At 49.4% G+C, this 15,405-nt stretch overlaps 5 protein-coding genes across 5 annotated transcripts; 2 read left to right on the forward strand and 3 right to left on the reverse strand.

Annotated features, from left to right (window-relative positions):
- Positions 1–775: 775 nt before the first annotated feature.
- Positions 776–4,018, reverse strand: LACBIDRAFT_306073 (uncharacterized protein; the record flags this gene model as incomplete). Its single annotated transcript, XM_001875396.1, has 1 exon — positions 776–4,018. One exon carries the CDS (start codon positions 4,016–4,018, stop codon positions 776–778), a length of 3,243 nt encoding a protein of 1,080 aa, XP_001875431.1.
- Positions 4,019–6,363: 2,345 nt separating this feature from the next.
- On the forward strand, positions 6,364–8,236 carry LACBIDRAFT_306074 (uncharacterized protein; the record flags this gene model as incomplete). Its single annotated transcript, XM_001874864.1, has 4 exons — positions 6,364–6,778; positions 6,824–6,984; positions 7,038–7,875; positions 7,923–8,236. The coding sequence occupies 4 exons, from the start codon at positions 6,364–6,366 to the stop codon at positions 8,234–8,236; spliced, it is 1,728 nt and encodes a 575-aa protein (XP_001874899.1).
- A 117-nt stretch (positions 8,237–8,353) lies between these two features.
- Positions 8,354–8,881, reverse strand: LACBIDRAFT_306075 (uncharacterized protein; the record flags this gene model as incomplete). Its single annotated transcript, XM_001875397.1, has 1 exon — positions 8,354–8,881. One exon carries the CDS (start codon positions 8,879–8,881, stop codon positions 8,354–8,356), a length of 528 nt encoding a protein of 175 aa, XP_001875432.1.
- A 163-nt stretch (positions 8,882–9,044) lies between these two features.
- On the reverse strand, positions 9,045–9,751 carry LACBIDRAFT_306076 (uncharacterized protein; the record flags this gene model as incomplete). The annotated part of the gene is made up of 4 exons (XM_001875398.1): positions 9,045–9,223; positions 9,283–9,333; positions 9,379–9,620; positions 9,675–9,751. 4 exons carry the CDS (start codon positions 9,749–9,751, stop codon positions 9,045–9,047), a joined length of 549 nt encoding a protein of 182 aa, XP_001875433.1.
- Positions 9,752–12,766: 3,015 nt separating this feature from the next.
- On the forward strand, positions 12,767–15,273 carry LACBIDRAFT_244298 (uncharacterized protein; the record flags this gene model as incomplete). The annotated part of the gene is made up of 6 exons (XM_001874865.1): positions 12,767–13,054; positions 13,103–13,492; positions 13,544–13,616; positions 13,673–14,514; positions 14,698–14,743; positions 15,101–15,273. Coding segments are annotated over 6 exons (1,812 nt in total), but the record flags the coding sequence as incomplete, so codon positions are not given.
- Positions 15,274–15,405: the final 132 nt, after the last annotated feature.

A 15,405-nucleotide genomic window follows, 5' to 3' on the forward strand; every position in this document is an offset into this window, starting at 1 on the left:
CACGGGGTTGAATAATGGCGTCCTCGTCTGCAAGAACTGGAGGGTCCCCCTGAACGGGTTTCAACCATTTGGCTCGCCGAGCGGCCTTGGCTCGGACAAACGACTGCGTCGTATGCGCCTGTCTGATTTCGAATCCAAGGTCTACTCGCTGGGCTGAAGATGCCTTGATTATTTGTCCCGTCCGCCCGACGTGTACATCACAATGACCCGTAGCGTACCGGGTCACGCCTAATTCGTACGTCGTTTGGAAGTCTTCGCCTAGTAGCAATGGAACTCGCATGTTGCGGACCACGTAAGCTTCTAGATCAAAACTGACGAATGTTCCTGTCTCCGTGGGCATAAACAGCGTGGTTCGTATGTAACCTAACACTTTAGCAGACCCCGTAAGATGGTAGAGTCGCATTCGCAATCCATCTTTAGGCTTAGGAAGCCCAGGGATGGAAGACCAAAAGTCCTCAGACATCAGCGTGATATCAGCGCCTGAGTCTAAACGAGCTTGCACGACTTCTCCCTTTGTTGAGGCGATGAAGGCTCGAGCATGAAGAGCTCGCGTGCCTAGGGAGCCTAATCCTTCGGGAAAGGAGTGACCCTTGGGCGCCACAAAGATTTCACCAGGGTCATCCGTATAGAGAGGGGGTGTGTTAGTGCTAGAGGAATAAGGAGGGGGTTTAGCGCTATCCCTTAGGCGACGCTTAGCTCTCGATAGCTGTTTAACAATTGTTTCTTCAGTTGGGGAATCAGCCTTTTCCTTGCCTTTGGACTCATTTGCCATTCGTCAACGAATGTTTCGGTTATCCGTCATGAATGTTTTCTTGGCGTGTAACGCTTTTGCTCCAGTAAGTTCAGCGCTCATGCAGAACGCTTCCTTCGAGGTCTTACTCAGTCCAGCGATATAAGTGGAAGAAGAGGCCTCAGCCTGTGTTTCAACAATCATAGCTAAGTACTCTCTGTCGTGAGCGGCCTCCAGTTCGTGATCTAAATCTACGTCTATCAAATTGGCGTTACGGAGACCATCCCACTTTCCGTAGTGACTACAGTCTCTGGCATAGTGGTAAGGACTATCGCAAATGAAGCAAGCGCCGTTGGTAGGGGGCTTAGCACTCTTAACACTATCATCCCTTGGGAAGGATACGCCGTTCATGACTTTGCCCCTCGGCCACTTTGATGAACTGGCCGCGCTACCCTTCTCGTTGCGCTTACGGAAAGTCGCTGCAAAAGCTTCGGCGCTCTCGTCCGTGCTCGAGTCACTGCCTTCGTCATGAATTAGGGCTGGAGGTCCAGTAGGAGGATCTAAAGAAACGTTATGTGCTGTTCGCCCATAACGTCCCTTGCCCGGAACAGAGGGCTTGTCTCCTTGGCCTACTGCTGTATTTCGAGCGCGAATCTCGCTGCTTTGCCAGTCATTAATGAGACTGGTGGCCAAACGACTGGCCGCACTTTGTAGCGCGAAGATGGAAGGGCAATTCACGTCATTGAGGTCCTTTTCCCATTCGATGGGTTGGTTACGCAAAATGCGGTCAACCGCACCTGGACCGTCCTGATCGTCAGGGTGAAGGAACATATGGTGACGGACTCTACGTTGTATGAAGTCGATGGGATCTTCGGTGGTATGCCCTTTTTGATGGAAGAACATGGCTTCGAACTCGTAAAGCCTTTCACGCGACCAACGTAGGTCGAGGAACTGGACATGAAGACCGATCATCATGTGTTCCCAGTCTTGACGAAAGTACGTTTGGTCCGTTAATGGAAGACATTCCCACCAGCTCTTCGCATGGCCTGACCACTTATACGGGGCCATGGCGGCTACACCTTCCTTCATTTTGTCACTCATTCTAGCCAGGAATGACATAGAACTGATATAGTCAATAGCCGTGGAGCCATGACCATCCCAGGCGGGCACGACAGATGAGTTGAGCTTATGATTCAGCTGCCACTCATCCGAGTAAGGGAAGGGTGAGTACCCCGTCCATCCAGAGGGGTTACCAGGAGAAGGATCTCCGCTTCCTCTGGGAGGACCGCCAGGAGGGCCTCCAGGAGGCCCGCCATTGGGACCGCCGCTGCCGCCATTAGGACCACCGCCGCCTGGACCGTTGTTGCCCGGGTCGTCATCAGGTGGACCTCCTCCTGAGGGAGGGTCACTAGGGGACCTCAGATCATCATCGCTGGGCGATGGTATCGGGCGATTATCTTTGAACTGATAGCTGGTCCAACGCGAAGGCGCGCTGCTGGCTGGAGCTGGTGGTTGTTCAGGTGCTGTAGTAGCTAAATGGGGAGGCGTTTGCCGGCTGGCGAACCACACGGTTGGCGTGGGCTTCGCTACGGCTTGGGAACCCTGCTCAACGCCCGTGTTTACCACTGGCGCTGCAGCGGGAGCGTCACCTGCTGGCAATTCTATTTTACCCAAGCCAGGCATAGTGGAGATGGCATGACGCCTATGAGCGACAACCGAAATGGAGGCTGGCATCGGTACTTTGACGCTTTGAGTGGCGATCGTCGGAACCGCTGATGGAGCGTATTGAGTGGTAGGAGCAATCGAAGGTGCGAGCAGTGAGAAGGCTCGATTGGACTGGGAGGTGGCGTAGAGATCCCTTGATGTAGGTAATTTAGCGAACACTTGATCTAGCGCTCTGACCTTGTAACTAGCGTTGCTCGCTGAACGTGCAGCAACAACCGCTCCGGTAGGGGGCGTGTTGTCGACGCGAGCACGAGGGTCTTTATAAAAAACCGTAGGTACTCTCTCATTCATCCTATTAGCGGCTGCTACGGCAGCTTCCGTTAGACGACTGACTCCATCGCGATACGCGGCTGGGACCTCAGCTTCGTAGTCTGATCGTAGAAGGAGTTTCCCTACTTCTTCGTGGGCTTCGTCCTGGCCAAATCGGGAACGGACGGATGGCCTAGTTGAGTACAACGTGCTGACCGATTGTTGTTCGTCAGATTGCAGGAAAATCTTCCTCATGGCATTGAAGTATTCCTTAATGTGCGAATTACAGACTTGGCAACGTCGTTGTAATACTACAAAGGTAAGCAGGATATCTTTCTTGTTGGTGTGCCAGGCTAACAAATGTAGCATCTTCCATTCTGGGTCGAAAGCGAAGAGTTGACAGTCGCCTTCTCCCAAAAGAGTCTGGAAGGCATGAAGGATTTGGTACATAGCTAAGTAGAGTTGAGCTATTTCCTCCAGTAGAACAGAAGGTACCGAGTAGTATTTCACTGAGTCCACTGTGAGTTCATGGATGTATTCCGGGGTTAAGCGAACTTGAGGAAAGCTGTCGATCATCGTAGGGAGGTTAACCCATAATCCCTGGACGTGAGGCGCTGACCATCGCCATAAGAGGTCACGAATTCCTTGAGAATCCTCCAGGGATTTCCCAGGGAGCTTCCCGTCGATGCCGCCGAAGAAGATCAGTGGGTCATCATCTACAGCGGGGTTGAAACGAGGATGGTAACGAGCTAAGGAAATAGAGAGGGGTTCGTCATAGATTAAGACGTCCTCATAGGTCGGGATCCCTTCGAAGATACGTTGGGATCCCCTAGGGCTCTTGTGGCCTAGCGTAGAGATGCTCGAAATCATAGTTAAGTACGTAAGGGAAGGTGCATCCGAGAGGATTTGACCTGTCTCCTGCAGCATCGTGAGGTTCGGACCAGGAGGGTTGATCATAATCAGTACAACGCTGCCTTGCGGCGCGCTGACACCCGACTGAGGAAGAGGGATTAGAGCTGGGGCTTTCTGTGAGGATGCCCCAGGCTTGATAGGTTTGGTTTGCGATGTAACCGCCAATTTACCTTTCACGGAAGGAACCGCTGGGGTGCTAGCACCCTTAGCGCTCTCTTCAACGATCGGTGACGTGGCCGTCGCTTTTCCCTTCGCAGGAGGAACAGCTGAGGTGCTAGCACCTTTAGTGCTCTCTTCCGCAAGCTGAAGGTTTTTGGAGGCTGCTCTAGTTGAGCGGCCGGTAGTTTTGGGTTTGTCGGTGGAGTCAACGAGATCGGCATTGGATTGGGATGGGGTAGCCATGGTAGTGTAGCTGAGAGAGACGGAACTACTGTGTCATCTCTTAAATACGCGAGTGGCCCCTTAATCGATTGCAAATTTCTTGCCGGCTCGTTGGTACGCTGATCGAGGGAGATCCTTCATCCGAAAGACTTGTGGCATAGCTAAGTCGGAATGAGTCGGTTGGGAGAGGGGTAGACTGAACGGGTGAAGGTGTCGGGTGAAAGATCTCACAGGGGCTAAACGACTACGGTAATCCAGAGGATCTGGATAGCCGAAGGGAGTCGAATAGCCGTGAACGCTGTAGCAGCGCTCCTGGACATCCTCGCGCGAACGCAGGAAGAACTGCGCTCAGCAACGAGTAGGGAATAGGTAATGGTTGGTACACGAGGGAGTCGATGGAGGCGGTATGTAACGTGTCACACTTACAATGGCGTGATCGGAGTACCGCTTCCGAATTCTCCCGAGGCGAGACTTCAACATCGAATGTGAAGTCCGCGGTGCCCCCACCAATGTGAAGCCTCAGTGCGTGCGGGGACTTCGTGCGCGTGAAGTCTCATAGTACCATAGTAGAATGTTGTAGTGTAGAATGATGAATAGAAGTAATAGGAGAGAACGCGACTGTTGTGGTCGCGCTCGTCTCCTAGGGTTGCCTAGAAGTCCTAGGCGGACCCTCGTTAACCCAGAGGAGGGCTCTCGTATCCTGTGGAGGAGGGAGCATTATGTAGGGAGCTCGCCCTTTGGTCTTACCAGCAGTGGACACAGGACACGTATCATGCAAGCTTGTTAGCAAGATGGTGATGGTATTATGTCTAATGGTCATCAAGAATGTACGAACAATATAACTACGCGATTACGTAAGATGTGCCTGCGTGTATCCTCAACTCCGTATCACATTAGGAATCTGTTCCAAGAAAAAAACCATATCTTGTAATCCACTCCAACATGTTCTGTTGGAGTCGGAAAGCTGTGTCTTTGTATATGCCCAAGGTAGGGATAAATCTATCCAGAAACCCTGCTTTCCACGTGAAACCCTGTGGTTTCTGAATTGGTTGGGCAGAAACCTGGGGTGTTGTCAATAGCCAACAATCAAGATATTTGATGTCCGACGCGCGGCTCACTCACTGCCAAGACGGAAGTGAATTTGTATATAGCAGCACATAACCCGACTGGTGCTCAAGCTGAGAGTGTGTATTATTTGCCTATGATAATTATAATTACAGGTATGTGCTGTACTCTGAAATGCCGAGAGCGAGGGACTAGTGGGCAGGCTGAGCATGTGTGGCCTTCCTGGCAACATACCTGCATTTCGTGCAGGAATCCCAGCTCCTCCATGTAGGGCAGCTGTCACCCTCTGTAATCTTAGTTGGAATGCACTGACTAGACAGGCAAGAGACACGGCCTTCTGCGTTCAGGCTGCACCATGACTCTGATGTGCATGGCAAGTGTCAAGCGATGGCCTGCGTCCTCTACGAGGCCACACGAGGCCGTTAGTGGAGAGGACCCCAGCGGTGGGTATTATAATTGAGGTTACATGGTCAGTGCTTACACAACAGAAGGATGGACTTGAAGCGTTGAGGGTAGGAAGGGGTGATACGAGGCAATGTTGTTACTGTTGGGCAGACGGCAGGTGCTCGGCAAGTACTCAAACAATCTCCGACATAGGTTTCTAAAAACATAGTCAAACAACATTTGACAGAGGATGGAGGGGGGGTTTCAAACCGACGACGAGAGACCCCTGGGTTTCTAGCGGAAAGGGGGTTTCTCATTAGATTAATCCCCAAGGTAGGGGTACAGTCATCCACCCCTTAATGATACACCACCCCTGTTTGATACACTTTTGACTAGCAGATATCTTGCTCAATACTAGACCAATTTTTATGAAACAAGTTGTAATAAGTAGTACAAACTCATATCTACCACTGTACATAATTTGGATGCAATTGAGGCATAATCAGCAAAGCTGTGGATCATACAAAATGGACTGTTTTTCAGAAATAGCCAAATACAGTCAAACCACTCAATGATACACCCATAATCTTAGTTTTTCTCTGTGAAGTGTGGGTCAAACACTCTGAAATTTGGTATGGTTGTAGAAGGGCATTCATCTGAGATTTTCATGTAGTTTTTGTAGAGAAAGGTTGTGCTCAAATCTGTTGAAACTAATTTCTCATTTTGGGTGTATCATTAGCAGGTGGATGACTGTAGAGCATAATATGGAGAGATTATCCAATCAAAGATACAAGGGCGCTATAGCTAAGTGGTTACAGCGACAGATTAGAAATCTGTGTGCGCCAGGTTCAAATCCTGCTGGTGTCGAAAGTTGTTTTTCTCCGTGTCTCATCTGCCTTTTGTTTTGTATCACCACGATGGCTAGTGTGGAAGCGATTGAAGAATACTTGGATGCTGTTGAAGAATATTTCTTCTCATCTCTCTCTGTTGTTACTAATGGCTTGCCCAACGTTCACGAGGCAGTCAATCGTCTCTGGGTCGACATCTCGCGTTATGGTCCTGGCATGCCTGCCTTTCCTGATGTCCATGTTCCTACTCTAGGAGACTTTCAAGTTCCCCCTCCTCCTCCACTCGTGCCAGAGCCTGTGCCTTCCTCTTGTATTACTCGTTCATTGGAATGGGTCGGTAACCATCCATGGAAGGCGTCTGGCCTTGTTCTCGGCGTCCTAGGTGCTGGCTTTTTGGCTGGATATCACAGTACAGCATCTACGAGGGTCGGACGTAGGTACAACCACAAAAATGTCTCAACGTCGGAGCGGAAGCAGGTTGTCGGTACGTCTTTACACCTCCATACTTCCTTATCTTACCATCTCCTAGTGATTCTTGGCGGCGATTCGCCCTATGCCTTACCTCTTATCCTCGATCTTGAGCGGAAAGGCTTCATAGTCATTGCCAGTGTGGCCACCGTTGAAGGTGTCGAGACGCTTGAGCACCAATGCAAGGGCTATGTCAAGGCACTTGTGCTTGACCCTCACGAGGTAGGGCTATTTTACTTATTCCCCGAGCGGCCATATCTCATCTTCAAATGTAGCCAGAAAGCGTTCCAGTATTTCTTCGCTCTCTTTCGTCTACCCTATCCCGCCGGTTTCCCATTACGTCTGCTGGGGACCCCTATTCATTACCCTCGACCCTCCCATACATTCACTCCGTCATTTCTCTCCTCACGCTTTCCACCACCACACAACCTATCCACGCTCCCTTTGAACACATCTCATTGCGTGATGCTTATCTGCCCTACCTCACCGCGACAAACATCACTCCGTTGCAGACTATCCAGGCCCTTCTGCCTCTCCTCCGCACAGTATCGGCTCGCAGCCGTGACAATGGCAAGAAAACGATTATTGTCTGCCTACCTACCATCGATGCACGTGTCGGGCTGCCATTTGCTTCTGTTCAGGCCATGAGTGCCGCCAGCACTTTGAGAGGAATCGAAATTCTCCGAAGAGAGATCAGTATTTCAGCAATGACAGACAAAACCGAATCTATGAAGAACATCAAAGTGGTTGTCGTTGACGTTGGCGCTTTCAATATTGGCACATTCTCAAGTCCTCCATCCCCAGAAGGCGTGTACAAATCGATGGAACACTGGACTGCTTCCGAAAAAATAACTTACGGGCCTGCTTTTGCATCTATTTTGCAGGAGACGTCTCGTCCGAGGACACAGTGGGAGGTAGTAAAGTCTTCGTTCAAGAATAGAAACCGATATGGCGTCCCGTTGCGTAAACCTGCGGACCTCTCCATCTTTGTGTCCAGTATCGTAGGAGTGGTAAGTGGTGGCCGTTTTGGCCCAACTTTATTGGGCTTTGAGATTGGACTCGGACGGGTGCGGAATTGGATTCGTGGCGAGAACTTCTCTGTTGGTGCAGGTGGTACGTTATCCAACAAGCTGCATGGACAATAAATGACACCCTTTTAGCATATACATATCGCATGGCCTCCCATCTGCCCTCTCTCCTCCTCGATGGTCTTTTAAGCCTTCCACATTTCCTCATCTCAATTCGAAACCGTCTTTTGCCTGCGCAACCCTTCCAACGGCCGACCGTTAATACGTCGGTGCCTGAGGTTAAACCCCAGGACACGGGAGATCCCCATTTATCTGACGATAACGCTGAATCTGCGAGTGTGTTTGAAACAAACTCAGAGCCCGACACTGAAGGGGACGATGGTGGTGGAAGTTGGGTTAGTCTAAAAAAGGCACCATCTGAAAATTCAGTGAGCGTGGTGACCTGACTCTACTTTCTGAACTTTGTATCTCGAAAGCAACTCTAAATGACCACACAATTTCGTTTGTAGCTATTCACTATAGCATTATAAAAACCTCCGATTTGCTCCCCCAAGCCCGATAGTTCATGTAAGAAGAGGTATCTTCTCTATCACTGACCATTCCGCTACAGGTCCATCACATTGCGCTATCCATATTTCGGAAGAAGTGAATTCAGTAATCCAATCCTCCTCACTGGATGAACTAGAACATATACTCAAGCTACCATCCGAAGGCTCGTATCTGATGTAGCCAGAGTCGTGGGTATCTCTCGCGAATTTCTCCCGCTCTCCTTCCTCTGCATCCTTGTCATCGATGTAACACAAGGAGAGATGTGGATATGCGGGAGTTCGAGGCTCAACGCCGAGCGATGAATGGACTTCATCGTGCAAAACGATTAGCTCGGGGGTGAGTTTGATTGAGATATAAACCGATCTAAAGTAGTGCGATCCGACTTGGATGTCGTCAAATCTGATCTGGAGGGGAGGTTGGGATACAGGGATGGAGGCTCGTATTTCGGACAATCTGAGATGGGAGAACGAGCCCAATGTGATATGTGGTGCAAATTGAGGATAGGAAGTTGGCGAGTGAGGCTGCTCCTGCCGCAAAGTCATGATGCGCTTGAATGTGGATGCATCCTTGTTTGACGGTACAATCCAGAGTGAGAGTCCTGTTCAAAAGATCAAATCGAAGGCTTCTTGACCCAATGCTTGTGGCACACACCCATTCAGCACAAAAGAGATCTGGACAAAAAATACGTAGTTGTAGTCAAGTGACCTAGCTCACCACCTCCTTCTTGAGGCATCTCACGACTTTTCCGCAATTATTGCACTCCCTAGCCTCATCTTCAAATATTTCCATATGATCCTTCAGATCCACGCCATAGACATCAGTGGGATGGTAATCCCCCTTGTACATCCGACCAGTGCGCGAACTCATATGATACCACTGCGGCTCTGATATTGATTATTCAGGACGGACTAATTCAGCAATTGGTTAAAGTAATGGTACGTACCACGTTCACAGTATGAATAACCAAAGTTCGAATTGGGGCAATAGCAAGATCCTATTGTGCGTCAGCGGTCAGTAAGACGTCTGTTCGCCGACCTACCTCGCGAGTTATGGCAAGAGCAACTCTCGCAAGTTGTGTAACCACAATCAGGGCAGATTTGGTCAGATCCATAATCTCTGGAGTACTTGACGTTGCATCCTGTGCAGTGAGTTGTACGAGGTTTCTCGATGGGCTTTTGAGCAGTTTCCTTTTCATTCTTTTGCTCCATATCGTATATCATCCGATTGATCTTGCATTCTTTCTTGTGTGTCGCCCATGCGGCATGTTGACACTCAGGTCGGCTGCCAATTCAAAATTGTGAGGCATGAAAATTGAGGTGGGGAAAAGTAACTTGCCAGTACCAAGCAGTCTTGCAGCCAGAACATTTGAATTTCGCTTCATTGAGGCACTCGTCAGCCCAGCAAGCGCCCATGGTAAGTTGAGCGTCAAGGAAAGCGCCAGGAACTTTGGTGAATGGGAACTCGTTTGTATTTTCGCACGTTCATAATGATGCTAAGCTACGTATGGTATACGCTCTGCATCTTATACATCCTTGTCTCCACCTCGGGTATCGCATCATCTCCATAAATCATCTCCATGCGGTACATCTTTGATTCGGAAGAGGGCTTCGCTGGGGTGGTGACGACAACTGGTGGTGTTGCCGCAACAATGTTAGCCTTACTCGCAATTCCAGCTGCCTTTCCATCCGGAATTTTAAAGAATTCCAATACTCCGTTCACTGACTGATCAAAGACGTAATATCCCTTTCTTTCAAATTGCATGATCTCGCCCTTAGCCAGTTCGAGCGTGTTGGCGTCCGCATAGGCCTCCTCCTTGAATTCGCTCACTGGTGTCACAAAATCCGCGACGTCGTCGTTTTCTTCGAGTTTCTTTTTAGTGATAATGTAATCGAAGTCGACAAGCGACACCGTTGGAAGTGGATGGTTCTGGGTAGGACTGGCAAGCCAAGTGATCTTTTTCCTCGTTTTCCGGAAATCGCCTTCGAGGTTGAGCTCCATTTCAATGGATGTCACGAGTCCCGATGTGTCCACCACCTTGGACCGAACAATTGCATTCCCCCAGTCCATAAGTGTTATCTAAGGGCTGGCTTAGACGTCATCGCATTCCTGATGATTTCAACAGTTACCTCCTCCTGATCTTCGAAAGAAACTGCATCTTCCTGTTCAACGAAGATACTTGAAGAATAAGTGGTCTTCTTGACCCCAACATCGGCATTCTTCTTGTGCTTTGGGATCGATTTGACTTCCGATGTCTGCGGTCCCCCTTGAATGGTGACTGGAACACTATGCCGCTATCTTTCAGCACACAGCACCACAAATGGAAATAAAACGCGCACCTGTTTTTTTTTACGATGGCCCAGTGGCGAGGGGCAATGGGATCAATGATTTTCTTGTTCAGCGTCCAGATGGAGTCCCATTCAAGCGAAACGACTGCTTGAGATGGACCTTGCGAAAGCATAAACTGCGTGAGGGCCTCGACCGTCATACCACGACGCCGTATGCCTAAATTTGATTCCCTTGAGACAATTCTCTGAATTCAGATATGAGAAACTTACCGCGAACGGTAGGGAATCGTGGATCATCCCAACCGCTGACATGCTTATTATCAACAAACCAATGGAGCTTGCGTTTGGAGAGGAGGGTGTAGACAAAATTCAGCCGGCTGTAATCGGCATAAGCTAATGTCGAAGAGAAGCGAAATTGCGCAGTATTACCTAAAGTCCCAGATGTTGACCTGTCGGAGATTCAGGGCGTCGATCATCCATTGATATTGAGGGTTTCTGTCTCTGTACTCATTTGTCCTGAGAGCGTGCGTGACGCCTTCTGTTGAATCAACAATAGGGCAAGCGAAATCATATGTTGGATAAATTTTCCATTTATCCCTGTGGGTCAGGTTTAGGCATACATTCTGAAACAAAACAAAAACTTTAACGCACCCCGTACGATGGTGTGGCAAGAGGTTACACCTGTAGATCACTGGATCGCGGAGCGCTTTGTTCGGGTTGTCGACGCTGATTTTGGCGCGGATACACCACCGTACACCCTCCGTTGTACCAGCTTTCATTTCTTCGAAGCGAGCTAAATTATCGTGGACGCTGTCATCACGATGCTTTGACGCAATGCCGTCAAAGCGTTCACGTTGCATCTAGGAGTATGCATATCATATAAGTGAATGAGCAGATTAGTTAATGTGATCACCTGCCTGTTCTTTTTCGGTGTCGTCAGCGTAAGCTTGGCCCGAACTTATCAATTTGACCGCGAGTTCGTATAACTGATCAAAATAATCTGAAGTATGGGTTACCACGTCTCCGTCAATACCCATCAACTGTAAGTCCTCAAGGATGGTGTCTTCAAACTCGGTCTACCAATGGGTCAATGCAATTCGGAAATATAAGATCACGGCTGCTCACCCGTTCTTTTGAGGGATTGGTGTCATCGAATCGAACAATTAACTTTCCGTGGTACATTTTAGCGAAATATTGATTTAAAATGGCAGCCTTTGCATGACCGATGTGCAGGTAGCCACTGGGTTCAGGCGGGAAGCGAGTGACTACATGCCCTTCTATGGCGCCTTGAAGTCCTAATGCAAAACCGGCCGCCGTCTTGTTTGACCGGAGTTTGTGAGCTTTAGCGTTGTTGAGGTCGGAAAGGACAGTTTGCGTGGATTTCAAAGACTCAAGATGAGAAAACCACCGAAGGGCATGAAAATGATTGCTGTTTTTCAAGAGTCCAACTGCTTTGACGTTTGCTTGAAGCAGGAGTTTGCTCAAACAACAGCAAGATAAAAACGAAATAAATCAAATACCCTTCAGCGAGCCCCATACTATCCAGTCAGCAGCCGAGATGTTGTGTCCAACAAGGAACGTGCGGAAGGCAAGGTGGTCGTCTAGTGAGTCTAAAGCGAGAATAATATCTGCGATAGCGGATAGGGTGAGCACAGATTTGGCCTGAGCGAAGAAGGCTTGTGACTGTTGCCAATTAAAAAAATAAGTAAGCTAATTTGACAGGAAAGATGTGCACGTACCTTTTCGCTATCCTCTGCAAGACCGCCTTGGGTTGCTAGGACCTGGACAATGGCAGCTTCGTCGCTGAGATTCGAAGCATCGGACTTTAGAGTAAGGCCCGAAGCCCCGTCATCGAACACGATAGCTGCACTTCCAGTGTACGCGGCTATGGCACAGGCAGCGTAGGGAAAAGGAGTCTGGTTTGTGGGTAGGATGAGAGTGGAGGTCATGGTAGTTGTAAGAAATTACTACTCTGAAGATCTGGATCTAATCTAATAATCATTGACTCATAAGATCACATGCGCTTATAATTTTCACCATCCTACCATGGTTCTTGGTTTTCTTGAACACAGACCATGCCCATGCTGTTAGTCGCCCTTTATTTCAGTCATCCCTCTGCCTCATTCATTTTACAGAGCAAATCCTTCTCAAAAGTACAAGCCGTACACACCTTTGGTCCTCAACGACCGTCAATGGCCTTCGAATTCTTTGACCAATGTTCCCATCTGGCTATCCACAGACCTCAGGGATGGAAATCAAGCTTTGGCAAACCCCATGACTGTCGAACAGAAGACTACTTTCTTCAGACAACTCGTAAAGTGCGGGGTTAAGCAAATCGAAGTGGCATACCCTGCCGCGAGCGAAACCGACTTTCAATTTGTTCGTGGACTCATCGAAAACAATGAAGTCCCAGATGATGTTTGGATTCAGGTCAGACCTCCCGCCCTCTTCCTATCTATTCAACTTAAGTTGAGCTAGGTCTTGACTCCTGCTCGTGAGGACTTGATTCGCCGTACCATCGATTCTGTGGCCGGCGCGAAGCATGCTATCCTCCACATGTATAATGCGACATCGCCCACTTTCCGTGAGGTTGTATTCCGTAGTTCGAAGGAACAAACAATCAAGTTGGCGGTCGAACACACCAAAATCGTTCGTCAATTGACGGAGGAATGCACAGCCAAGTACGGAACGGTTTTCAAATATGAGTACAGCCCGGAAACGTTCACCCAAACTGAACCGGAGTACGCCTTGGAAGTTTGCGAGGCCGTCAAGGCCGCATGGGGGAAGGCTGGCACAGGAGATGATCGAATTATCTTCAACCTCCCCTCCACAGTTGAGATCGCCCCGCCAAATCATTATGCAGACCAAGTACGTCCTCGTTCGACTGGACTTCAACATGTTGTGAAGATTTTCTTGTAGATCGAGAATTTCTGCCGTAATATTTCGGAGCGGGAGAAAATTATTATCAGCTTGCACCCCCACAATGACAGAGGTGCGTATTCTTGAATGTTACACGATTTGATTATTCTGGTCTTACAATTTCGCAAGGGACCGCAATCGCGTCCGCTGAATTAGGGATGTTGGCTGGAGGTGATCGCATCGAGGGTTGTTTCTTCGGCAATGGGGAGCGCACTGGCAATGTCGATCTCGTGAACCTTGCCCTTAATTTCTATTCTCAGGGAATTAATCCCGGCCTCGACTTTAGTGACATTCAAAGCGTCATCGACGTTGTAACGCAGTGTAATGACCTTCCTGTTCACCCCCGCCACCCATATGCTGGAGAGCTCGTCTTCACCGCCTTCTCGGGTTCGCATCAGGATGCTATCAAGAAAGGGTTTGAGGTCCAAAAGATCCGGCATGCTCAGGCTGCAGCGCAAGGGGAGCCTCAATACTGGAATATCCCTTACCTCCCTATTGACCCAGCTGATCTTGGACAAGATTATGAAGCCGTCATTCGGGTTAATTCGCAATCAGGCAAGGGCGGAATCGCATTCCTCATCAAGCAGCATTTGCATCTCGACTTGCCCCGCAAAATGCAAGTTTTGTTCTACCAGGTTGTCCAAGCGATCGCGGACAAGGAAGCACGCGAGATGACAGTCGACGACATAACAACGGCGTTCCGAAGGACTTACAAATTTGGCGGATCAAAGTATGCAGGTCGATTGGTCTTGCGTAACTTTAGAATTTCAACAGAGCGTGGCGATGACCCAGCAGAGTTTTCTGGCGATGACGCTCCCGATGAGCGTCGTCGCTTCGATGGCACCCTCTCTGTTGATGGAGTATATCGTGTGATTAGAGGTGATGGAAATGGGCCACTTTCAGCTCTGCTGGATGCGCTCCGCACCCACCTGGATATCGATTACACTATCCGTGATTACATCGAACATTCGGTCGGGGAAGGCAAGGATGCCAAAGCTGCGTCCTACGTCGAAGTTGTCCCTGATGGTGACCGTAAATCCTCACAGTCCTGGTGGGGTGTTGGCCTCGACTCAGACATCGCTAGTTCTGGTCTACGCGCGTTGCTCAGTGCTGTCAATGGTGCCATAGGAGATCAGGCCTTGCCGGAACTGAAGCTAAGTGTCGGGTTTAATGGGCAATCCGGTCAAGCGGACATCGCGAGTGCGATCGTGAACTCGCTTGGGCTTGAACTTCCCAGGCGCCTTCAATCATCCTTCTTCGAGGTGGTCCAACGATCTGCCAGGGATGCTGGAGGTGAAATATCTTTACAAGCCCTAACAGACCTCTTCCGACAGACATACGGATTTGGTTCTGATGATGTCCCGATTGAATTGGGAAATTTCAAACTTGTACATGCCGATGACAGAAATCGACGTCAGTTTATCGGAGACTTGACAATCGCGGGCAAGAAGGTAAAGCTCACGGGGGAAGGGAACGGTCCTTTGTCCGCAGCCCTTGCTGCTGTGCACCAGCTTATCAAGGGCGAGCTGAGTATCCGAGAATACTCAGAACACTCAGTTGGCGAAGGTACGGAGGTGGTTGCGGCGTCGTACGTGGAACTGCTGTACGAGGTAGAAGGGAGTAAGAAACGGAGTGCATGGGGGGTGGCCACCGACACCGACATAACGGCGTCTGGTATCAAGGCCGTTTTGAATGCTGTGGGCGTTATGGGGGTTGCCCTGGGGCAATAAAGGGCTCAAATAAATGTTTGCTTAGAATGTAACATGTATCTCAGAAGTACCATATAAGAACAGTTCAGTCCGACTACAGCTTGGTTCAGCAGTAGTGAGTGTTGAGTGAGTGTGACGCGGCTGTTACAGGAA

This window comes from Laccaria bicolor, genomic scaffold (assembly GCF_000143565.1).
Source record: "Laccaria bicolor S238N-H82 LACBIscaffold_2 genomic scaffold, whole genome shotgun sequence".
Classification (NCBI taxonomy): domain Eukaryota; kingdom Fungi; phylum Basidiomycota; class Agaricomycetes; order Agaricales; family Hydnangiaceae; genus Laccaria; species Laccaria bicolor.